Source organism: Protopterus annectens, chromosome 4.part0, assembly GCF_019279795.1.
Source record: "Protopterus annectens isolate FY-2018-M chromosome 4.part0, PAN1.0, whole genome shotgun sequence".
In the NCBI taxonomy this organism is placed as follows: Eukaryota; Metazoa; Chordata; order Ceratodontiformes; family Protopteridae; genus Protopterus; species Protopterus annectens.
In genome coordinates, this window is record NC_056733.1 from 742,245,656 (window position 1) to 742,272,244 (window position 26,589).

The 26,589-nt window shown below is 39.1% G+C and overlaps 1 protein-coding gene across 1 annotated transcript in view; it reads right to left on the reverse strand.

Moving 5' to 3' along the window:
- The window catches only part of ARVCF (ARVCF delta catenin family member), a 2,347,833-nt gene that overhangs the window by 159,311 nt on the left and 2,161,933 nt on the right, over positions 1-26,589 (reverse strand). Inside the window, exon 16 of the mRNA XM_044068704.1 lies at positions 4,807-4,886. Coding sequence (XP_043924639.1) covers positions 4,807-4,886 — 80 coding nt within the window. The remainder of the gene's footprint in view (positions 1-4,806; positions 4,887-26,589) is intronic.

Genomic DNA, 26,589 nt, shown 5'->3' on the forward strand with positions numbered 1-26,589 from the left:
ACGATGATACAACATAGAGTTCCCTCTACCCATGAAGAAGAACTCGAACAATGTGAGGAGAGAACAATCGAGAGACCGGAGCCAGAATCGGGGAAAGCGGAAATGGGACAATGGCTCGACAGGGCAGATAAGTATAAAGAAAGCGTTCTCAAATGCGAAGAAGGATTAGTTTTGAATTTATCAAGTATTTTTTTGAATGACTATCAGCTGGCAGTATTGAAGAAAGGTCTTTCGTTTATACCTACCAGCTATTCATGTTTTGTAGATGTGATCATGGACATTAAGACTTTTACTAGAAATTTGACTTTAAAATTAATGTACAAGAATAGTGATATTGATAAGCGAATGAACATGTTTGCAAGACCGAGTTCTTTTATCCCTAATAATAATTTGATAATTAATGCATTTGAGAAATTATGTATAAGGGATATTTATGATACATGTATGAGTCCTGATATACAATCCAGGAAGAGGAGGTTCAATCTAACCAGGCAGGATAATATAGCCTTGAGGGAGTTGGAGAATGATCGACGGCTTGTTTTTAGACCAGCAGATAAGGGTGGGCTTATTGTAGTACTTGACAGAGACTGGTATGAGGATAGGATGCTAGAGAGTCTGGGGATAGGTTGTTCTATGAAGAATTAAATGTGACGCAGGTTGCTGCACATATAGATGAAGTAGCAAATGGCGTTAGGCACTTTTTTGAACAACGACGGATTGATAAGAAATTATTTGAGTATTTTCTTACTATGAAACCACTTATACCGGTGCTGTAAGGTTTACCTAAGGTGCATAAATCCACCCTGGATCCACCCATGAGACCTATCGTCTCAGGTAGACTGGTGCACTGAATCTATTTCTATATTTATAGAGAAGCACCTCAGACCTATACTGAATAAGACACAACATATACTCAGGGACACTGAGCATTTTCTTGGAGATTTGTATGATTTTTTATCCACACACACTGATTGTCAGGCTTCATTTATTACATTGGATGTAGTTTCTCTATTTACTGTGATACCCAATGACAAGGGTGTGACAGCTGTTCAACAGTTTTTAGAGAGCTATACACAGTATAGCAATGAGATAGTTACTTTATTGGTAAATTTATTGAGAATGGTGCTTGAACACAATATATTTTTGTTTGGTAACCAGATGTTTAGACAGTGCAATGGCGTAGCTATGGGCACTTCTTGTGCCAATAGCTACGCCAATGCAGTCATGGCAGTTTGGGAGGAGCGTTATATCTTTAAGGGTCCCTTTGGTGAGCATGTTTTGTTCTACAGTAGATTTGTAGACGATGTTTTTATTCTGTGGGAAGGAGATGAGGAATGTTTGTCTAGATTTTTGCTGCATGTTAACAAGTCTACAGATTATTTGCAATTCACACATAAGATATCTCATGAAGGTTTAGATTTTTTAGATGTAGCAGTACTGAGAAACCCAGAAGGGAATGTATATACCAAACAGTATAGGAAGAGTTGTCATGTTAACCATCTTTACATCGTGACAATACGCATCCCCCCCATATATTCAGAAATGTTGTGGCAAATCAGGTCATGAGGGCTTCAAGACTAAATGTGAGGGAAGAAGACTTTGAAAGTGAAGTGGATAGAGTTAAAAGCTTCTTGAAAGAAAGAGGGTATGATGATAGGACCTTGTCTGAACAAGTACCTAGAGCTACGTGTAAACGGAGTGATAGAGCCAGACCTTATTTCTCCATGAAGAGACAACCTTCTGAAAGTTCAGATAAGATCTCAACTCAGACTAATCTGAGAGTCTCTCTGAAATACACTTCTGATGTGGATAGGTATATTAACATTATTAGGAAACACTGGCAGGTGTTATTGACAGATAGTGAAATAGCAGGTATAATTGATGATACTCCTAGGATCAGTTTTAGAAATGATAGATCTATTAAGAGGAGACTTTGCTATCCGAAGGAGGATAGGTCACAAAGTGTTTGCACTGGCACTCAACAGTGTGGAAATTGCAATTGGTGTAGTTGTATAGATAGTGGGTCATCATTTACTCACCCTGACCAGGGTAGAAATTACATTTTCAAAGTTTCTGGCACTTGTGACAGTAAACATGTTGTTTACCTTGCTAGTTGTAGGACCTGTGCCAAATTTTATGTTGGCAAGACGGACAGGCATCTTAGGGATCGGATTAGGGAGCATGTTTATAACATCAGGAAACTTAGTACAACTAATGCACTTTCTAAACATGTATCTAGTACAGATGAATCTCATGTTTTTGGTTTTAGAGTGATTGGATTATTACATGAGAGTATTAGACAGGGTGATATGTATAATAGGACTGAGAATCTAGAAGCTATCTGGATTACCAGGTTGAGAAGCACGGAAGAGCATGGTCTTAATGAATGCATTCCCCTGAAACCTACGTTGAAAATGAGGCCACTAAAAAGATGATTTTAAGGGGTTTATTTGTTTATTCTAGTATTTAATACATATTAAATGATGTTTATATTTATATTTATTGTTTAGGTTTTATTTATGTGTATATATTTTTATATGTATTTTTTATATATATGTTAAGTATTTTTTAAGCAGGAAGTTGAATGTTTTGCATCATGTGGTTTGTACTGTGTATATATAGGCGTGTCTCATTAGTGCTTGATGTACACCTGAGGAAGCTCATTTTGTGAAAGTGCTTGTGTTTTTGCACTAGTAAAGGCCTTGTTGGAATTTTTGCAGCTGACAGCGTCTCTTTTTTTGCGGTTTTTAAGAGTAAGAAAGAGCCCTCTAACTGAAACGGGCTATTAAGAGTCTTAAGGTGGAGGATGGGATGGGGACAATAAGGCCTAGGTAGAAGACAATGGCCAACAGCATAAAAACAGGCACAACAGAGTGGACATAACAAACTAGCACAATAACTAGTTATCTACATCAATAATAGTGAAGATTAGGCAATTCCCAACAATAGTGATTATAATTATTTATTTTATGTATTATTTATTTCCAGTTTGATTACCAGGGAAGTCCACTGGGTCCAAGTGACCTGTTTTCAGTGGAGGCCCGGGGAGAAAAGCTCCAAGATACATAATACAGTAAAGATACAAAAGATACAATAGTATAAAACATACATTTTATAGAACAGTTTACAAATATGTACATTCAATGTCACGCATAGTCAACAAAATTCATTGTGGTTGATCTTAAGGGTTATAATATACAGATTAATTTGATCAAACACCCTTATGTAGTAGGTGTGGAAACACTTTACATGCACACATTTAAAGTAAATGTGGAAACACTTTACATGCACTCATTTAAAGTAAGATGCTATTTACAATACTTACAAAATTGAATCGTGTGATAATTAAGAGTATACTTAGCCAGAGCCAATAGAATGAGCACCCGATCTTGTTTAGGTCAAACAATATATGGACAGCTTTCCTAGTGCATGCTGGGATAGGGTTTAGCCATGAGCTAGTGGAAGACCTCGAGCTTGTGTACAAAGGCCAAGTCGGATCCGAGGATCGGATCCGAACCCATCCTGGTAAGAATGAAGGCTCGAAAGGACAACAACACATTAAATATTTTAAAATATTTTCTTCCTGACAGAACTGGTTTCTCCCAAAGCTCTGTCACTATTAAAAAAAAAAAAAAAGCAAACAAACTTAGAAGCAGGGTTCAGCATTATGTATTCTAAACATCTTGAGTTACCTCAGATTCTGGAATAAAATATACATATGTTACATCCCCTTGACATTTATCTGATTCAAGCTATAACTAGAAAAAAAAATGAATGGGCAAAGCTTCATCCCAATAAAAAAATCTACAAGATGGTTTTGGCAGGAGGGCAAATCTTCCCTTGTTCCATCCATAAGAGGAACTTGCCCCCACACTATTTTACTTATATATATATATATATATATATATATATACCATTTTCACAGAGTCTTGGGGAAAACAAAGACAACAGAGTGCTATCACTGTCGATCCTCATATGGAAACTGCAAGTGACTTTTTATGAACAATCAGGGAGTAGAAAATTGGTGAGTTAAAATGATGAGTTCAACCCTCATCTGTATAGAACTTGTTGACTAGTAGGTAAACTTTGAATTACATTTACTGAAGCAGTATATCAAAGCTCACTGGATGTATATCATTACTCAACAACACTGCAGCTATAAGACTTAAGTGGCCTCGATACTCATTTATTTATTGTGAAATTAGATCTTTGAAATATCATTATGTATGCACACATACCAACAACGGTAAAGCCAAAATCAGATATATGAACATGTTAAAATATGGAAGCTCTTGTAAGGCAGCTCATAGATTTCTACTGCTATCCAAAATGGAGTCAAAATCACATATATTTCTTGTCACCGAATATGCAAGAATTAATCTAGTCACACATATATCTGCACTCAGCCAGTGTTTCACACATACTGCATATTCAGTCCATTCTTAATGTCTTAGACTCCTACCTTATTATACCACGCATGCATGTTTGTCTGTTAAAAATACATATATTTGACTGGTATTATCTTGTATAATTAAGGGTCTCATTGTAAATTAAGTTGCCTAAAATATGCTGCATGTTCACATCATAATTGTCTGTATAATGTCAAACTGAAAAAATATTAAACTGCCATGCTTTATGCTATAATATGTTTACTGGCACTGTCACAGACTTCAACAACCAGCAACAGAGTAAATGCATTAACAACACTCCTCTAAAATACTACACATTTGTGAACATGTAATTACCCTACCTCACATTTACCTGTAGGTTCCCATGGCAATGCAAAATAGTTTATATCTCACATACCTTTAAAGGCTCTCTCTCAGAGGCATCCCCAGCCTTATACCTGCGCTCTCTTTCTCGCTGGTCAATGGTTGAATAAGCATCTGCCAGGAAATGTAAAAATGCAGTTAAATTACTGTACAAGTTACAGTAAATGTTTCTGCTGTAGGTAAATATTAAATCAGAAAACATGCAATACTTCCTGCAGTAATATACAAGGAATTCTGATTCTGGTTTTCCATATCTGTCTAACCTGGCTATAAAAAAATCACACATTATGCTGCAGCTAACTAGCAATTGGCATGCAGTATATGCTTTTCCACTTTTACTTCATTCTGATAGCCAGTTATCTGAATGCCTTTGGTGATCAGCTACAAACTGTAACATAACTCTTATTCTATCAGCTCAGTGCTGAATTTGTGGCAATCACCTTAGCAAATGCAAACACAACATTGTAATCACAATATTTTTATAAGTGAAAATATCTTTTCTGGTGTGATGTAAAGGATTTTTACTTCCGACATAATGAAAACTTAGTACACGTACTCTAGAGAATAGTCAGACATCAAACACCCCATGTGAAAACAAAGCATGCTAGACTGTTACTAAAAGCCTGCTGAAATTTTGGATTTACTAGCTGTATATAAAAGGCCATATGTCAATGCCTCAATAGTAGTTCACAGAAAAAAGTCAAGGAATTATAATAGGATAATTGGGTACAAAACACACTGAAGAAAGCCATTCTGTCCCCAAGGACTTCAGTCGATCTCCATACATTACAGACCGCCTTTGTAACTATGCACGTAGTCTTCACTTTATATGCAATAAAAGAATGTTACATGACTGGTGAAGTTTTTTTTTTTGCTTCTGGTCTAATGAGAACTTAGTGCACATAAGTTCAGGACACAAGTTACACCTGAGCTTGCCGGCAATGACCCTACTGGCCCGAGGTTGGAATATGGCACAATTCCAAACTAAGAGAACAAAAGTCTTTCAAATGCCTGGTACATTAGCAGTTTATATGTGACCACATGTCAGTTCTCTTAAGTCAGTTTGTAGTACAAAATTCAGCATCTTCTAAGATATTTGTGTACAAAGCACACACATTATAAAAATGCACCTCTTCTGAAAGGGTACACCAGCTCTAACTATGAGGTCATTACACAGGTATGATGGCCACATTGCTCTTTGGCAGATATGGCCTCCCTCAACAAAGCATTTTATTTACCATTCAGAAGTGATCAAGTAAATGCCTTTTGCTTTCATACATCACCTGCCTCCAAGGAATGATGCACACTATTCTGTATACTTCTGACATCTCATTGACAAAAAAGTGAAAAGCATGATAGCTGCAGTAACATATTTTAACATACACTGCCACCCAACAAGCCACATCATTTTTACTCAACAGTGAACATGTATTGATCTCATGCTTTCATGTACACCATGCCTCTTCATCCTCTATCCCAAAAAAGGCATCCCTTTTTTGAAACTTCTAATGTTTGACTGCAGGGAAAATGAAAGAAACAATGAGCACAGTAGTTTATTTCAATCTGTTGTTCTTGGACACTTACAAATGATCCTGCAAAACAGCCAAATCGATTATTGTTTTGGATGAATCATATGACTGACTTTTGCTTTCATATATACATACCACATTCCTCAAATCAAGACAGCCACTTTTTGTGTACATTTTGATGCAAGATTGTGGAGAAAGTGCAGCTGTGTAAGTAAACTTACCATTACAGGAGACGTTTAAATGATCATTGCTGATATAACAGCCAGAAAATTTCCAACGCTTCAAGGCACCTTTCACATGCCCAAACCATTAGTCAGCTCAAGCTGAGTTGACTAAAAAGACAGGTTTGGACACCAAGCCCATCAGAGCTTTCATGCCAACAGGGAAAGGGATGCTGAGCCCTGAAAGGACAATGCTAGGAACAAAAAATAAATGTTCACACCTTGGCATAAACAACACACCAAGGGGGACTGAGGGAAGGAGGGAGTGGCTACTGCAGCAGTGATCAATCATACATCTACTGTCATGGTAAGTTTACTTATGCAACTGTACTATGTTCAACATGTTGGTACTGCAGTGACCTTAGCTATATGGCTAGATTACCTTAGCTAACTATATTTGGGAGGTGGAAGGGGAAGGGTCCAGGAGCCCTTGGAGAATGGTCCTAGCAAAGCATAATCCAGACCTACAGAAGGAATCAAGAGCGTAATGCCTTGTAAACATATGTATAGAGGAGCAAATTGCTGCTTCTAGAATACTTCTTGAACCCAACTCTTTCCACAAACCTCTAGTTGAAGCCATGACCCTGGTAGAGTGGGCCTTGATCCTGTTTGGAATAGTTTTATTATGGTGAGTATACCAAAAGCTTGAGACAACTATTTGGAAATAGATTGTTTTGACACAAGTTGTCCCTTATTACCTTCAGAAGAAGTGAACAACTGATCCAAAGATGTGAAAGATTTACTTCTGTCAAGTTAGTACCCAAGTTGTCTGAGGGCATCTAATGTATGAAGTATCCTTTCTCTCCATCTTTAGGTTCAGGAAACAAAACAAGGAAATAGACAGTTTGGCTTAAAGTAAAATTGGATACCACTTTAGGCATAAAAGAAGGATTAGTTCTCAAAGAAACCCTGTCTCTGTGGAAAATGATATAGGGTTGACTCACTATAAGAGCTTGCATCTCAGATACTCTTCTTGCAGAGGTCAGAGCAATCAGTAAAATAGTTTTCCATGTTAAGAACCTCAAGTCAGTCAAATTAGCTGGTTCAAATGGACCAAGTGGTAGCTTCTCTAACACAAAATTAAGATGTCAAGGAGGGGCCACCAGTTTTCTTGGAAGCGTCTTAAGCAAAACCCCCTTCAAAAACATTTTGGCATGGGAATGCATTGAGAGAGGGGCATTCATAGGTAGACATGCTGAAATGGCAGATAAATGAACCCCGATGGAAAAGTAAGAAAGGCCACAGGATAGTAACTCACCAAATATTGTAAAACCACAAAATGACTGGCCCTGAACAGTGCTGGTTATGTTGTTTGCACTTACTAAAAAAACTTTTCCATTTGCTAATATATAATTTTCTAATAGCAGGCTTTCTTGCCTCCATTAGTACCTGCTGCATATCCTCAGTAAACAGACACCTGAAGGGAATTAAGACTCTACATCCAGGCAGTCAGATGACATAGATTTGGGTCCAGTTGTATCAAACACCCTTGATCTTGTGTGAATAGATCTACTCTGTAAGGAAGCTTGTGGTAATTGCCCATGGCCATTTCTAAAAGAAGTTAGAACCTCTATTGCCTGGGTCAGAATGGAGTTATCACAATGATCTTGTGGGATTCCTTCTGAATCTTTAGAACTATATTGGATATTAGTGGAAAGGGTGGAAAAGCATACAGGAACATTTCTGTCCAATTAAAGAATGAATAGAGTCCTTTACCAGCATCTTGTAAGCTGCTTGTTCAGAGAGGAGGCAAATAGGTCTACTTTAGGAATTCCCACAGATGGATCAACTCTTGGAAGACCCCTGATCTAGTTTCCATTTGTGAGGGTCTACCCTTGTCCTGCTCAGCTTGTTTATGACACAGTTTTGTGATGACAGAAAGAAGGATGCATGCAGAGTGAGACTGTGCAGGGAAGCTGTAGCTCATGCTAACATGGCTAGTCTGAAATTGAGTTATGACCTGGTTCCCCCTTGCTTGTGTCCCACATACCTGTTTGTAACAACCTGAAGAGGTCCAGGGCACCAAAGATAATCTGATGAGTTGAGTACATTGATCAGGTCAAGCACCGCTTTTATATTTATGTGCTTGCATCTGCCCTTGATGTCCTACACACCTTCCACTTTTATCCCTCGTGAAACTGTTCTGCAAACAAAGTCTGAGGTATCCATGGTGAATGACTGCTCTGCAGCAGGGAAGGAGAATAGGAGACCTGGATTTAGGATAATTAATTGTCCCCACCAAGTGATTTCTCTTCTGACAAGAAACAGCACTGGGATTTGAAAAGATAAAAAATGTTGGTGCTGGGTCCCAAGGCATTTCAGATACCACCGTCTCTCTCTCTCTCTCTCTCTCTCAGGAAGAGTCTTGCCAGGGGTATCATAAGAATAATCGGGTCTATATCATATATTCAAAATTCCAAGATGTCGAACACCATATGTTCGAACTTGAAATTTCAAATATTGAAAACATCGAACGCACAGAATAGCGAATTTTTTTTCCCAGGAAAAAAATTGCTGTTTTGAGAAACATACACAAAACACAAGCACACCAAAATAAATAAACCACACAGATACAGTTAACAAAACCCAACCCCACACTAAACCACACATACATTACTAACTATCCACTTACCTTAACCCGCACCCTAACCCTAAAGTCCGTAACTATCGCACACATACCCTACGAAACTATACACAAACAAAGCAATAAATACACAGACACACACACACACACACACACACACACACACACACACACACACACACACACACACACACACACAGTTAACAAAACACAACCCTACACTACACCATACATACATTACTAGCTATCCACTTACCTTAACCCGCACCCTAACACTAAGGTCCGTAACTCTCGCACCACAGTGGAGGAAATAGCGAAGCCACGGAACAGCCCACCAAAATCTTGCCCTAGGTAAAATTTCGATGTTCCGGGGCTTTGCTATTTTCAACATTCGATGGTTTGGGTTCGACGTTTTGACATTCGGTGTTTTCTGTGTTCAGAATTTTGATATAGACCTGAATAATCAATGTCATGAGACCCAAAATCCTGAGGTATTCCCTCACAGTGACTGAAGTCTGAGTAGAAAACCTTAAAAAGAGATTTAGATATACGTCTATCTTTTTATGTGGAAGAACAGCCCTTTGAAATTAAATATCTAGCTGACATCCCAGGAAAATAATCCTGTGGGAAAGAGCGAAAAAAGACTTTAGAATGTTCTCTTGGAATCCCAGCTTGTGTAAGAAATCTCTCACTCAAGTGACAGATTCCTTGACACTTTTAAAATGACTCTGCAAAGATAAGCAAGCTGTCTAAACATGGAAAAATTCAGAGACTGTGTAGCCTGCAATGAGCTATAACTTTGTGAACACTCTCGGTGCAGTCAGTAGTCCATACGGTAAGGCAGAGAGCTGATACTGTGATCCAGACACACAAATCCTTAAGAAACGCTTGAAGTCTGGATGAATAGGGATGTGATAATAAGCATCTTTTAAATCTAGAGTTAACAGGAAAGTTGAATGAGGAAGAAGAACTGACAGCTTTAAAGTGACAGAATTCATCACAAACAGGTTGAGGAAAAAAGATCCCAAATTGTTTTTCACGCATTTTCTTTCTTTTGCACTAAAATCAGCCTTGAATATAGGAAGGAAAGGGAAGGAGGAACTGGTTGTATCATTCCCTGGCAATGAAACTACATGTCCTCCTGAGTGCCCCATTCCCTGGAATACACACAAAAAAGCAAACAGGTAACATCAATGTCTGCCCCTACATTATGCACAATGCATGCCCCACCCCTGGTCCCTAGAGCTAGTTGGTAAGGCTGAAAAGTGGAAACAATTATTTAAACTCTCTCTCTCTGATACCTTCCATGTGGGAGGAATAAAGACAGATGAGTCTATCCCCTTAACTGAATAAACTACTGGAAACTTCAACAAGCTGTTTTTATTCCTCCCCACAGGGTGCCTATCAGAGAGACAGAGTCGCCTAGATCTGCTAGCTAAAATGATTTTACCTGCACTATTCCTAAGTCAGGGTATAATTTATTTTTATTTTATTTTATTTGCAGTTGTTTAACAAGGATAGTCCATTGGGCCTGAAGAACCCGTTTTCAATGGAGTCCTGGGGAGAAAAGCTCCTCATACAGATTACACAAAGGTTAATATACACACATAGATTGCATGAAGATTACAGAGGTAAACTAAGATTAATATACACACATAGATTGCATGAAGATTACAGAGGTAAAACAGACTGATCAAAAATATTTCAAAGTTAATAATGTCAAAAGTATATATTTTTTTTAATTAAAGGTCATGAAATTAGTACCGTTTCAATCTTTGATGTTAGCCAGAAGTGCTCTTCATAGCACACACAATGTGCCCAGAATTTACTTTTCCTGCAATTCATACAGAATTACATGTATTGGTAGCATATCTAAATTTGACAGTAGATTTCTTTTTATTAAACCCATTGCTTCTACTACTATTGGAACTGTCCTTGCATCTTTCTTCCACATTGCTCTCAGTTCTGCCTGGAAATATTTTATGACTTTGTGTCTTTCCATACTTGAGACACGTATTGCTAGGTGCAGTTATTTCATTTGATCAGTGATACTTTTGTCTTTTTTTCATGGACTGCTATATCCGTTTTTCTCACATCTATTTTTGAACTGTTGGATCCCATATGACACGCACTTCACCATTCTCTGTAACATTTTTTGGTCCATGTGTCCAATGGATCTCATCTACTTCTACAATGTAGCATTTGTACAATCTCCAATGCAACAGTTTTGCAATATTACTTTGACTTTCAGTGTACAAGCTCTCTGCCATAAGCATATCATACCCAGCAATAAGTATGTGATTGTTTTCAATTCTTTTTTACAGAAATTATATTTGTCTGTTTCTCCCACATGTTCAATGGACTTTGTAAACTAACATGTATTAAGTCTACTATCCCTGGCTTCCATTACTAAGCTTTCATCCTTTGGTTTCAACTCACCTCTTGTTAATCATTCCGGTATCGAATCCTGATTAACATGAGGTTAATCCCGATGTCTACATTTGCCACTATATTTATGGCTTTTCTGCATTTCCTTCATTCTCCTTACATACTTTTTTTTTTTTCTGGCACATCTAGTTGCTGTCTGATTTTTTCTACTTCTGGTTTGATTTCTGTTCCTGCTAGGCACCTGAATGCTTCTGCTAAACTAATCAGAGAGATCATCTTAGACTTTCTATCCTCATGTTTTAAAACATTCACTATGGATCTGATGAGGTCAGCAGATATGTATGCAGTCCCACAAATGCAGATCTATACATGTAATCAATTTTTGGAGGCCCACACCTCTTTCATAGCATGGAATATAATAATCTTGGTATACACTGATTTTTATTTATCATTTGATAAATGTGAATCATCTTTATTGTTTTTCTGTCCATCTGATCCAATAACTTTCGGGGCCAGTCCAAAACTGTAAATTAGAACAGGAAAAGCAAACTGGTTTATAGCTTGGACTTTATTTCTAGACGTCAATGCTGTTTTCAGTACTAGTTTTTGTCTTCTGAAGTATTCCTTACCGAGTTTTATTTAAATTTCTTCATGTTTTATTGCCAGTCCTTCATTAATTTCCAAATATTTATACACTCCTTCCATCTCAAGTTATATCACATTCCTGTCTCAGATTGATATTTTCTTCATACTGCAACTTTCCAGCTTTAATCATTGTCTTTGCACATTTATTAAGACCAAATGTCATTCTTACAACATCTGAGAAAGTTTTAACTACTTGGAGTTGTGCTTCAACTCCTCATCTGATGAACCATGCAATTGTAAGTCATTCACAAAAATATACAGCAATTCATATGCTCTTACATTGTCAATATCTGATGTTAATCCTAATATTTTTGTGTGTCCCTAATTATTTCTGGATTCGTCCCTCATTCTGTTGAGATTTATCCATGACAGCTATACTTCCCACTTCTTTTGTACTGGTAACTACCCCCTTGATTTGTTGTACTGTAATACACTAACAAGTCATCCAAGCCATAATGCTTGAGCATGACAAAGGTTATCAGGATTTCTAAAAGATGGTATTAGGCTACGGCATAGCGAAATGGTCTTTCATTTTTAAGTGTGGATTGCATGTGACTGGAAAAAATGCACCATTAGCAGATGTAAAATGTATAAATACCACAACAGGAATACAGCCTGGAACAAGCAGCTTGCAGTTCCTATGTGTTTTCATTGTTTATTTGTAATAACCTGACTTGGCAAGGAACAGAATACTGGTCTAAAGTTTGGTTTGTGCTTTTTAAAAGTTAATGGTCATTCTGAGAAGGGTGATGCTTAATTACTAATAATGGTGTGATATTATTATAAGGAAGTTGGTACAGCAAGCAGTAGACTGTCCAAGAGACCGTGTGCAAGTTAAGAATACTTTGATGCTGCATTGAGTTTTCTGTAGCTAAAATCTAAACTGGAAAATGTATGTTTCAAACATGTGTATCCATAATGCTAGTCTACTCCTAGGTAACAAGAGCAGGTTTGCAAGGCCTTTGGGTGAATTACTTTTGCTATACATTTCACATTTTACAGGAAATAATTTGTTATTTTATCAGGCTGGAACTCTGTAAATATATGAATGAGTTAAGGGAAGTTTTGCTTTTGAGATGAAGGCCTGGAATGACAGATACATGGCAAATGCAGCTGGGATGAATTCTCAAATAGACTGCACAATTTCATATTTTCAGGTGTCTGGCTACATTTATGCCTTTAATATTATGTAATGAATGGTTTACACATTTACATTAGTGGGATAAATGTTTGCTGTTAAGTTGTTCAAATAGTGTACCACTACCTTATATTTTCATATAAATGCAAATGCTCTGTTGTGACCAATGTACTACCCCGGTAAACACATTAAATAAAATAAATATATACTAACAGAATCTTACTTAAACTGATTACACTAATAACCCTAGGTAATTTGTTATGGGCTCTTCCACTGTAGTAGTACAGTCACTGATTATAAATTAAACACTGGAGTTAATGGGATGCCAGACTGTGTAATATATCTGATTTTGTTAATATAGCATTTTCAGTATAGGTTAGATTGGCACTGGTTTATACTGTTCATGTAAACTGGCAATGGTAAGTGCAGGAGTGTGTGTGTGTGTGTGTGTGTGTGTGTGTGTGTGTGTGTGTGTGTGTGTGTGTGTGCACTCACACACATGCCAAAGAATAGACTGCTGCACACAGCTTAGCCTCTGCTGTTGAATAACATACACATTTCACATAAATGTATGTCTCTTTAGAAAGCAGTGCTAGTGAGGCAACAGTGGATGACAGTCAAGATTGCATGTCTCCCAAGGTAACACTTAAGACAAGGTTTTTACAGGTGGCAATGGATTTTACTGAATGGAAGCCATGACTTATGCTGCAGGTATAGATATCCATGGATTCTTCCAAAAAAAAAATGAAGCACTGATGAAGTGGAGGTGGGGGCTGAAGGAGGCACTGCTCCTCATATTCAACTGTTGCAAACTGGTATCTCTGACACCAGCACTACACTGGATATAGCTGCCACACCAGAGTGGGAACATAGTGATGATGATAGTATTACGATTGTGGAGTCTGAAAGTGAAGTATCAGATGTAGAAGATGTTGGGACAAGTAGAAAAATTACTGACATAGGTACAAATGAAATACAGCTGAAAAGCCCTCCTGTTGTTCCTTCTGATATTAGACAGAGTACAGAATGCATCCATACACAGCCAAAGTTTGTTTCATTCTCTGCAACCAAATTTGGACAAAATGGAGGTCATTTAATCCAAAATGGATTGCATACTCTCAGTCTCAGGGTGCAGTCTATTGCTTTCCATGCCAGCATTTTCCTCAGGCAAGAAGTATCAATGTATTTGTCATACATGGTTTCCAGAACTGGATAAAAGCAACTGAAGCACTAACTCCAGGAAGGGATACTTCCTTACAAGATGACAATCCTTGCAATGGCACTCCACTATGACTAAATATATGAGATCTGTCAGCAGAACTACATGATGCAGTAAACCTTTCAACCTTTTAGTGTAAAAATCTGGGCAAAACCAAAAATAACAGTGGACAAATGTCCAAAAATAAGGGCAAAATTTAAATATTGCTCTTACAAACTTGAAAGTTATTAAAATAACTGGTTTTGTGTTGGCATGCATTTTCTGAAGGATATAAAGTCTGAAACTCAAAAGTATCTAATTATTTAACAACTTCAATCATCAGTGATTAGTCAGATAACCACAAATATTGTGATGAACAAATAAAATATGAGGCAAAAATCTGGACAGTCTGTGAAAATCTGTATACTTGACAGGTATGCTGCAAAGGAACTTCTGGAAAGAAATCCTAATGAGGACATTAACAATATGCACCCCTCTTAAATGACTTCACTCCATACAAAGACTCTTTCTTTGTGCTACATAAACTAGTTATCATTGCTCTTACCCTTCCTGTCACATCTGTTGGATGTGAGTCTTCAAGTTAAGAATGATTAAAACATATCTTCGCAACAGAATGGCACCTTAGCCTTTCTTTCCATAAATAACAGGAGGACACAGGACTTGGACATGGACAAAGTTGTAGAACAGATTTGCAAAAGTTAATAGTAATTAAAGAATTGTCTTAGTATAACTGTGATAAATCATCTTTGCATATAATTGTAAAGACTAATTTGTAAGAAATCTTAGCATATTTGTAAAATGCTGTGAAAATGCATTTCTGATATTTCCTGATGTAAAACATATTTCTTGATGTAAAACATAACATGAGTTTGCCCGGTGCAAACAAGAGAGTTATTTCTTATACAGTCAAGAAAGATGGTAAAACAAGAATTTTGGTCTTTCTGAACAATGCAGACAAAGCTGGTGTTAACTCTTTACAGAGCAAGTGCACATTAGTGCCCTCTATTCACAAGAGCGCATCCATGGTTTTGTTCAAACCAACCTGACAAGCTCATTGGTATATTCAATTTGTGCACATGGCATGCTTCAGAATCTAGACAAGCTTATTGCTGTCTTCAATTTGTGCACATGACGCTTCAAAATCCAGATAAATTAAATCATTATATTATTCAGAGGGGAGGTCACAGAGGAACTCTGCATAAACTAGCAAGGTAAAATGTATCAAACATTGAAATTCACACTAAAGGCAAAGAGACATTGTACCTAAAATGGCCCCCTCTGCTTACTGTGCAGATTGCTCTATTTTACAGAATATGATACGGTCTACAGTTAGACGGCCCACTTGGCTAGTACAGAGAATGTAACACAAGGTATTTCTCTTACTAATTTACATTACAGTATGTAGCATTAAGAATTGTTTGAACCATGTACTCTGTAGTTTATTTTAGAGTTGTAATAAAGGTGGGATAATTTTTTTTTTTAATTTTTTTATTACTCATCCTTTTGGTTTGTTGCTGGGATAAGGGGACAGCTGCCGTGCTGACAAGCTGTCAGAGAGTTCTATTGCAGTACCAGCAGGCGTTGGTAGTGATTTTTATGTTATCATGGCTGCAAACAGCTTGCTATATTTACAGTGCGTGTGGAGGATGTGTTTTTTGAACTTCGACTTTGAGAAGAGAGGATTCTAGACAGTTGTATTTCATTTTTTGTCATATGTCAGAAGTGTCCCTATTGTGCCTCGGAATAGAAAGGAACCTGGAGCCACCACTCTTCCTGGGACAGCAGGTGTTTAAGGACAGGGTGAACTTGCCTGCAGAAAAGGAAGCATTTCCACCCACTGCCATTTGGAATCTTGATGAATGATCTTCAGAACCCATCTGTCTGAAAATATCTGTTGCCAAAGAGAAAACTGGAAATTCAGACTTTAAGGAAAAATGTACTGCCATGGTGAGAGGAGGGAAAAAGGTCACTTAAATATTCATTTTGACTTGTTGGACTGTCCCCGGGTTTTTTTTTTGGGGGAGTGGTTCCTGAATTCTTTTTGGAACCTCGCTGACATTGCTTCTTAAACGTCTGTTTTCCAGTATTTTGTTGAGACTGTTTATTCTGAATTTTGCCAAAATTACAGGATGGGTTAAAGAATCCCTTAGAAAATTTGGAAAAGGAGGGCTGTAAAATCTTAGAGATTCATTGTATCAACTTACCCCTTTCATAAAGTACAGTTTTGTACCTACCATAAATGTAGATGTTCGAAGATCCACATTGCTGCAGTCCTTACACTTGGGTAGTCCGCTGTCCTCGATCGGCCCGAATATCAAAGTATTAGGCTGACGTCGGTCAAGGCGCTTAAGACTGACATCAGGACGTCAGGGTACAAATGCGCATGACCGACGTCATATCCTCAGTCTTTTTTTGCCCTAGATGTCAGAAGACCCTAAACAGAAAGGTCAAAACCAAAAGACAGCAAGAAACAACCAACCACCCTTGCACTAATCATATGTACAATATATACAACATCTACAATATTCACAACCCAAACCACACAACCGCCTCTAACTACAGAGGGGAAGGAGGGAGGGTAAATTGGACTGCAGCAATGTGGATCTTCGAACATCTACATTTATGGTAGGTACAAAACTGTACTATGTTCTTCATCTCACATTGCTGCAGTCCTTACACTTGGGTAGAATCCCAAAGCAGAGGTAAGGGAGGATGGCAAAACTATAAAGCAGTAGGAGCTGCCAAAATGCCCTGTAAAATTGCAGTGGCAAAACCAGCCCTAGATTTAGAGTAAAGTGGAAGGTGATAATGCTTAGAGAAAGTATGCACTGAACTCCAAGTAGCTGCCTCCAAAATATCTTTAGTTGCCACCCCTTAAAAAAGCTGTAGAAGTGGCAGTAGCCCTAGTGGAATGAGGTCTAATCCCAGCTGGAATCTCCTTACCATGATGGGAATAACAGAAAGCAATACAAAACCCAATCCACTTAGAAATAGTTTGTTTTGACACAGGCTTGCCCTGAGAACCCAAAGCAAATGAAACAAATAACTGCTGAGACTGCCTGAACCCTTTAGTTCTGCTTAAATAATATCGCAACTGCCTGTGTATATCCAAGGTGTGCAAAATCTTTTCCCTTTATTTTGGGGGTTTGCATAAAAAGTAGGCAAATGAATAGTTTGGTTTAAAGCCACACTAGAAACCACTTTAGGCATAAAGGAAGGATTAGTACGTAAAGATACCCTATCCTTATGGAAAATTAAGAAAGGCTCAACCGCCATAAGGGCCTGTAATTCAGAAACCCTTCTCGCAGAGGTAATGGCCAACAAAAAAGCAGTCTTCCATGATAAATATTTCAACTCGGCAGTAGCTGCAGGCTCAAAAGGTTGTAGAGTGAGTTTCTCCAACACAAAATTGAGATCCCAAGCAGGAGTAGGAGCTCTACGTGGGGTCTTATATTCTTTGCCCTCTAAGGGATTGCTTAAACAAAGGATGAGAAAACAATGGTGGGTCACAGTCATAGTGAGCAGAAATTGCTGCAGCATGAATCTTAATAGAAGAGAAGGACAAACCTTTGTCCAGTAACTCAGCAAGATATTGAAGAGCCACACTTAAATTAGGCTTAGAAACATCAAATTCCTTTGCTGCACTCCAAAATAAAAATCTCTTCCATTTATCTGCGTACACTTTCCTTGTACTAGGCCTTCTGGCCTCCAAAATAACATTCAAAACTTGCTGTGAAAGCTGAGACCCTCCAGGGTTTAAAACAGAATATGCCAGGCTGTTAGGTGAAGAGAGTGAAGTTTGACATTGAGTAAATGACTGTTCTCCTGAGACAGCAGGTGTGGAATCAAGGCAAAGGCCATGGAGGCTCCCGCACCAGACTTCTCAGTAATGGGTACCAGTGCTGTCGAGGCCAATCTGGAGCTATTAAAATCATCTTTGGCTTGTCCTGTCTGACCTTTAGGAGTACCTTTGGGAGGAGAGGCAGAGGTGGAAAGGCATACACATGAAGATTGCTCCAATTGAAAGAAAGAGCATCCACTTTCCAAGCTGTGGGATGAAACCTTTTTGTGCAAAACTTTGGCAGCTGGTAGTTTAGTGGAGAAGCGAACAGATCTATGTCTGGAGTTCCCCATGACACTGTCAATTTCTGAAACACATGAGGATCCAATTTCCACTCGTGGGGATCCATAATTCGTCTGCTCAACACATCTGCTAAGGAGTTCTGTGCTCCCGGCAGAAACCTTGCCTGAAGATTCAGCTGTAAACTGAGAGCAGTCTCCCACAAAATCATTGCTTGTCTGCATAGAGGACAAGAATGTGTTCCCCCTTGCTTGTTGATGTACCACATGACAGTTGTGTTGTCTGTTAGAACCAACACCTGCCCTGGAAGAAGTAAATCCTTGAAAGCTATTAATGCAAATTGGACTGCTAACATCTCCTTCAAGTTGATATGTAGATGTTGTAGTCTGGCAGGCCACGTGTCTTGTATCCACTTTCCATTTAGATGAGCTCCCCAAGCTTTGTCTGAGGCATCTGTCGTTAGAATCTGACTCGCCTCTGGCCGGGTCACAGAGAGTCCCTTGTTTAGGTGACATTCCTGAGCCCACCACAAAAATTCCTTTTGAATGCAAGGTATTATCTGAATGACAGTGTCCATATCTTGGCAGTGCTGTGTCCATACATTTTGAGATACCATTGTAGCTTCCTCATATGCAGTTTGGCATTGGGAAGCACCAGAATACAAGATGCCATGAACCCCAAGGCTTGAAGGACTGTCCTTGCAGTCAGCCTGGACTGATGAGACAATTGATGGAAGTAAAGGGAAAGATTCTTCTGTTTGTCCGGGGTCAAAAAGGCCATCTGGGATGCTGTATTCAGTCTCACACCCAGAAAGCACATGTCCTGAGAGGGTACTAGACTGGACTTTATTTCGTTCACAGAATACCCCAGGCATCTTAGCACTGCTATCACATACTGCAAATGATGAAGAAGTTCGTCCTTTCCTTGAGCCAGAATCAGGCAATCATCCAAATAAGGATAGATCTGTATTCCTTTTAGCCTGAAGAAAGCTATCACTGGAGCCAGAACCTTCGTGAACACTCTGGGCGCAGTAGATAAGCCAAAGGGCAATGCAGAGAACTGATAATGAGAAGTCCCAGCTCGAAAACGCAGATACTTCCTGCAACTTAGCCTGATAGGAACATGAAGGTAAGCCTCCTTGAGATCCAGAGTCACCATCCAGTGATCTTTGCCCAGCAGAGGTAAAAGCTGCTGTAACGTCAACATTTTGAACTTGGGAATGTCCAGATAAGTGTTGAGGATAGATAAATCCAAAATTGGTCTCCACGTGTTCCCCTTCTTTGGTACTAGGAACAGGCGAGAATAAAATCCTAGGCCCACTTCTGGCAGAGGGACCGGCTGTATGGCCCCTATTTGAAGCAGCAGAGAAATTTGTTTGTGAGCCTCTATTCTTTGCTGAGGAGGAACGTCTGGCATGCCTTTGAAAGGAGGCAAGGTATGGAAATAAAACTTGTAACCTTGGTGTATAATATCCAATACCCATCTGTCCTGGGTAATTAAACTCCAATTTTCTTTGAAGAGTGCCAACCTTCCTCCCAAAGGTGCTGCCAGACAAGAAGGCTCTGGCAGCTGAAAAGGTAGGTCATTGGGCCTGTTTACGAAAGGACTGGCCCCTGCCCTCACCCAAAGACTGTGCAGGTGAACTCCCTGTTCTAGGTCTGAAAGAGCCCTGAGCTCTGCCCCTACCATGTCTAGATCTTCCCTAGACTGTGAATCATAAGCAGGGTCGTCCACCCCTTAGCAGGCCAATTCCTGCTAAACTTGGAGGCTGAACTTGCAAAAAATCTTTAACAGCCTGCATAGACTTAGCCTTGTCTTCCATTTTCTTTAAGACTGCCTCCACAGGTGACCCAAACAACACATCAGATTGTAAAGGAGCATCTAAAATCCTTGTCTTAACATGGTCAGATAAATTCTGATCCCTCAGCCAGGCGTGCCTGCGAAGAACTGACCCAGTGGCAGCCACCCTAGACGAGGCCTGTACAGCATCAAAACCACATTGTAAAGAATGCTTACCCACCTGTTCAGAAACATGTACCAAATCTTGTAATTCTTTACACTCAATGCCTTCCGCCAGAGCATCTACCTTAGACTTCAATTGAGAAAGAAGATAGTTTTGATATTTCAACATGTGAAACTGGCAATTCAAAGCCCTCATAGCTAAGGTGGAAGAAGTATAGACTTTCTTTCCCCATCTATCCAAAGCTCTGGCCTCTTTATCTGGAGGAACCGGATTTTTTACAACAGAGGCCTTGACTCCCTTAGGTCCCTGACTAACAGTCTCTGGGTCCACCCTAGGACTCTTATAAAGATATTTATGAGCTTCAGGCACCCTGTAATACCTGTTCGGCTTAACAGGAGCAGGAGGCAAAGAATCAGGATTAAGTGAAGCCTCTGCAAACACATCTTCCACAACATCCAGAACAGGTGGTATAGCCAAAGGCCTATGCTGGGGTAAAAGCAAAAATTCCCTAAGCCTTTTCCTGGAATCAGAAAAGTCCTGACCTTCCCACTTAAAATGCTCCCTCATGGAATGAAGAGTCTCTGAAAAAGAAAAATCCTCTGGAGGAGAAGCAGAAGGAGTAGAATCATCCACATCAGAATCAGAATAAGGAGAATACTCCTGCAAGTCTTCAGCCGAAGACTCTGAAACATCCGAAGCCTGCACAAAACTCCCCAACTCTGGTTCCACCCTAGGCCTCTTATCAGGAGGGGGCAAAGAACCTCTAATCAAAGTAATTAAATCTTCTGCCATTTTAAGCATGTGCTTCTTGGGCACAGATCCTGATGAACTAGGAGTGACACCAACAGAAGCTAAACCTGGCCTGCCTCTGGGAGAAGCCTTGGAAACAGAAGGAGAGGGCCTAACCACCCTAGGAAGGGAGGGGAGTACAGTAACCTGAGAAGCCCCTTCAGCCTGACCTGCCTCCTGAGAGGCCACATCCTGCAATATCAAAGTCTCCCCTAGGACTCCAGAGAAGCCTCCTGCGGAACCACCGGTTCCACTGACGCCTCTAAAGAACCGGCGTCCGCACGGACGACTCTTCTTGCCTGGGTTTAGCTGCTTTGTCTTTGCGCTTCTTAAGAAGCGGGCGCCGGAGCATCCGACGGCATATTATAATTGCACCGCTTCCGAAGACCAACCTGGCACAATCTAACCTTCGCTAATAGTGCGCTTATTGAACCTAGCACAAAAGCGACACCCAACAACGTCGTGCTCAGGCCCCAAACAAGGAATACACAAAGTATGATAATCTCTATGCGGTATCTGTTTCCCACAAGAAATACAGTTATTCACTTTTTCTGACATCCGGTAAACCACTGAGGCAAGAAAAAACTAAAATATTCCCCAACGGGGTACTTAGCCAACTTTGACTCGGTCTGAAACTCCGAATTCGAAAAATTTCAGAACGCCGAACGGCACTTGCAATGCTGCTTCTGCATCGGACCATGCGGCAAAAAAGACTGAGGATATGACGTCGGTCATGCGCATTTGTACCCTGACGTCCTGATGTCAGTCTTAAGCCCCTTGACCAACGTCAGCCTAATACTTTGATATTCGGGCCGATCGAGGACAGCAGACTACCCAAGTGTAAGGACTGCAGCAATGTGAGATGAAGAACATCACTTTTTTGATAACCTCTGAAGCAGAGAAACCAAAAACTAAATCTCTCTCCAAAGGATGATTTAAAATCTCATTTTTATATCATCTGGGAGGTTCTGAGAGCACAAGTAAGGCAGACCTCCTCAAAACAATACCACTTGAGTCACACACACACACACACACACACACACACACACACACACACACACACACACACACACACACACACACACACACACACTGACTTGTATAATGGAAGAAACTAAATTAGTTTAAGCAGATTTTTCTTGACAAGAAACAACTGCAGATAAAACATTCCTTATACTTTCACAGTTCAGCAGAATAAACTTTATCATATGAGCCTGACAATTCAAAATTCTGAAAATCAAAGTTGCAGAAGCATTTACTTCACCACACTTATCAATAACCTTCCCATCCTTGTCAGAAAGAGTAGGATTGGAATTAACCAAATGTTTAACAGCAGTATGATTAACTAAAACCATACCTACTGGGTTAAGTTTGGGAAAAGTATATAAAAATTTTAAAGACTCAGGAATTTTATACATTCTGTCTTTTAGGGCAGCAGGTTGGCTATCAGGAAAACTGCAGGCAGTAAAACACACACACACACACACACACACACACACACACACACACACACACACACACACACACACACACACACACACACACACACACACACACACACACACACACACTCCAGAGCTCACAGATCTGGGGAATGGGTGAAGGTTCTGGAAATTCCTTTAACAACAACTCATAGTATTTTCTGAAGGGCTGAGAAACTTCAGTGTTCTCACACTGAAAACACTGACCCATTCTAGAAACAGTCTCACAGAAAGAGAAACCTCCACCGGGAGAACCAGAAACTGACCTGTCCTCTGAGACTGAATCAGAAAACTGAGGAGAAAACCCTGTATCTGCCCCTTCATCTTTCTGTCCAGTTTCAGAATCTTAAATCTTGTCAGGAAAAGAGGTATCCCTCTTTCTTTCTTTTGCCAGAAGCCACTTTATAAGAAGGATCAATAGCTTGCATTATACCCTGAGCCAAACACAGTAAAATACTTCTGTATACTGAAATTTGAAGAGAAGTAGATACATGTTGAGATTTCTGTTTTTTTTTTTTTTTTTTTGGACAAAAAAAAAATGGAGTCGTGTTACTAATGGCAGTAGTACATTCCCCAGGGATGGGCACAACATTCTGACTAAACAGTTGAGCCTTTCTTGTTCCCTCTCCCAGGATGGACAAGAGTGGCTCTCCTTTGCCAAATGAGGGCATCACAACAGCCACAGAGGACAAGGCTAATCCCTGGTCCACAGTGGCTGTAGGTGCTACACCAGAAGGCTATAGGGTAAAAGATCTGCGGTCTGAGGTAAAACTAATGGCCATGGCAGAGTCATCAATCAGAGGCTGAAGCAAACAGCTTGAGTTAGTGGGCAAAAGCTGTTTGCTTAACTTTTTCATTTATGTTTAGAAGGAGGACTGCCTATAGGACTGGTAGTTTGTTCCATGGTCATGATGAAAATGGTGCCTCTTTCCCAGTGAAAAAAAAGCAAAGCTGGTAAAAATGTAATGCCCTTAAATGTCACTTTTTTCAAACAAAAATACAGTTGACAGCATTTCAAAACACTTTTCCAGCTCTAAGAATTAAAATAAACACATTTTGTGCATAGAAATTTGTTTTCAATTACTTTAAACAACTTTTACACAGACAGGAAAAAAGTGTGTTCCCATGTAAAAGTACAGTTAAGTCTCATGATAGTCCACTAAAACATACACTCCTAACTTAAAAATAAGTATCCTAAATAGGAAAGTACAATAAAACAACAATTTTTATAATGTGGAAGATTATTTCCCAGAGGGAACTTATCTGCCCAGCAAAGGAACAGCACAAGGCTACTGTCAATCCTCAAAAGCCCACACAGGAGTACTATATTCAATGGCAGGACTCTGAATGGCTTGGCACCCAAACCTGTCTTTTTAGTTTAGTCAGCTCAGCTCAAGCTGACTAATGGTCTGGGTGTGTGGAAGGTGCCATGGAGCTTTGAAAGCTGGCAAGATATAACCCATATGGCTAAGGCTACTGCAGCAGTGATGAATATGATGAACATCATCAACGGTACAATGGCCTCAGTCATGATTTTCAATTTCTTACTCAGAGACATGTACACTGCCCTTAGACTATCCAGATCACATAACTGCCCTGTGTAATCACTCACATCCTACCTCTCTACCTCCCTCCAAAAGATAGCTACTTTCTGTGTACTCTTTCTGATATTAGGTTGTAAAAAAATTTTGAAAGAAAAAAAATTATCATAGTAATGTATTTCAATTTCTAGCTATCAGACAACTTATTTATTTATTTATTCAGTCCTTGTTGACCGGGTTGTTGTCCTCAAACCCTACTATGCCGCTGTAATAATCAATTTATTGTGATAACCCTAACTTGTTTTCCCCAAAAAAACAAATATCCACTTCTGGCAATCACTGTAATGTCTGATTGCCAAACGTGGTGAAATAACATCCACAGTAAATTATTTCATTCTGCTGATGTACATGATCTCACAACACCTGACATAAAATGAAACTAAAAAATAAAAATAAATATATACATATAAATTACTGTGCCATGGTCAGTGTGCATTTTTACCACTGTCAACAGATCTGATGTCCTGACAAAAAATTTGAAGGAACAAATTAATCCTATAATGTATTGCATCTAATAACATTCAGACACTGTGATCATCTGCCCCCAATCCAATCCCACCACAAGACACAACAATGATCACTTTATTGGGATCAGTCTAGCTGTCCTTTGTTTTCTTTAACAGGCAGCCACAGTAATGTAATAAAAGTTAATGTTACAGGACACCGCAACCACACAACAAGTTCAGTGAAATTAAATAACTAAAAGAAAAACAATGCTGCATTCTGATTTAGGCGGTAGCTACTGCTACCATTGTTAATACATTTAGCTGTTTTCCTGGCAGAAATTAAAACACACACACACACACACACACACACACACACACACACACACACACACACACACACACACACACACACACACACACACACACACACACACACACCTGCAAGAGAAAACAATCCCAGAAGATCTGAATGTAGCTTCAAGAATTCTGTAATCATTTGATTAGAGACTGTTGAGAAAGCACTGAGATTGGTTGCTAAGAGCACCTGATCACAGGTGCTTAGAATGCATAGGAACAGCTCACAGACTGGCTACCCATGTCCTTTTACTACATGTATGAGGAACAAGTGAGAAGTCATGATAATAAATAGCAAGATCTCCAATTTCCATATTAAATTTCCAAATGATTGTAATTATTTGGCTAGTGAACTAACAGTGCTAGCCAAATATTTGTCTTGCAAATATGGTAAAAGAGGATTTTTTATTTTAATATCAGCATCATGCTGATAGAAATAAAAAAGATATGCTGAAGACTCCATTTGAAGTTGTTGCTTTTTTCAGTCAGCAACATGGCATTGCGAAGGGGCATTCCATGAGAAAGGGGCCCACAGCAAATTACCTGTTTGTCCCCTCCTTAATTCATCCCTGTCTGTATTTCCCAGAAGTCTCCAGTCATATGACTAAAGACTACTGTGAAATCACTGCAATCAATTGCTAAAGTGCCTAGAGTGTATAGTGAAAGGATGTGGGTGGCTTCTGGGGTACAGGTGAGAAGTCAAGTGAATAAACAGCATAACCTTGCACTTTCACATGAAACGTCTCACTGATTTTGATGGGAAGCAGTGGGGTAGTTATTGGCTAGTACAGATAGAAGAGGAGCCAAATAATTATTTCACAGATTTGTTTAATAAGAGGGATTTTTAATTGGATTAATACTGATTTTAAAATAAAAAAAATTATAGTAAAACAACCTATACAGTGCCTGATTACCACTGCTCAGTTGCAAAATTATTGATGTTTTTTTTGAGTCAGCAGCAGTGTGTGTGTGTGTGTGTGTGTGTGTGTGTATACATTTCTGAGTGTGTGTAGGGGGCAAATGTCACTTTGTCCTCCCTTAATTTGGCCTTTAAAACATCTTAAGCTTTGTGTGTTATCTGAAACATGATTCTTTAAAATATGTACTAGTATGATGTTACTTTAAAAATATATTGACATTTTCTACAGAATTGTACCGTCTTGAGCTGTGTGTGTAACTTGTCATACTTCTCAATGTTCATCATATTAAATCAACCAAGCAAAACAAACCTGAGCAGAATTAATTTCAGATACCCAGTGTATGCTGAGTAAAAAGGAAATTACACGCATGCACTTGATGGAAAAGGTCAAAATAGGGTCTGTAATTCAGACTGGAAAAGGTATTACAGTCAGCACAGAGGTCACATATAGAACCCTGA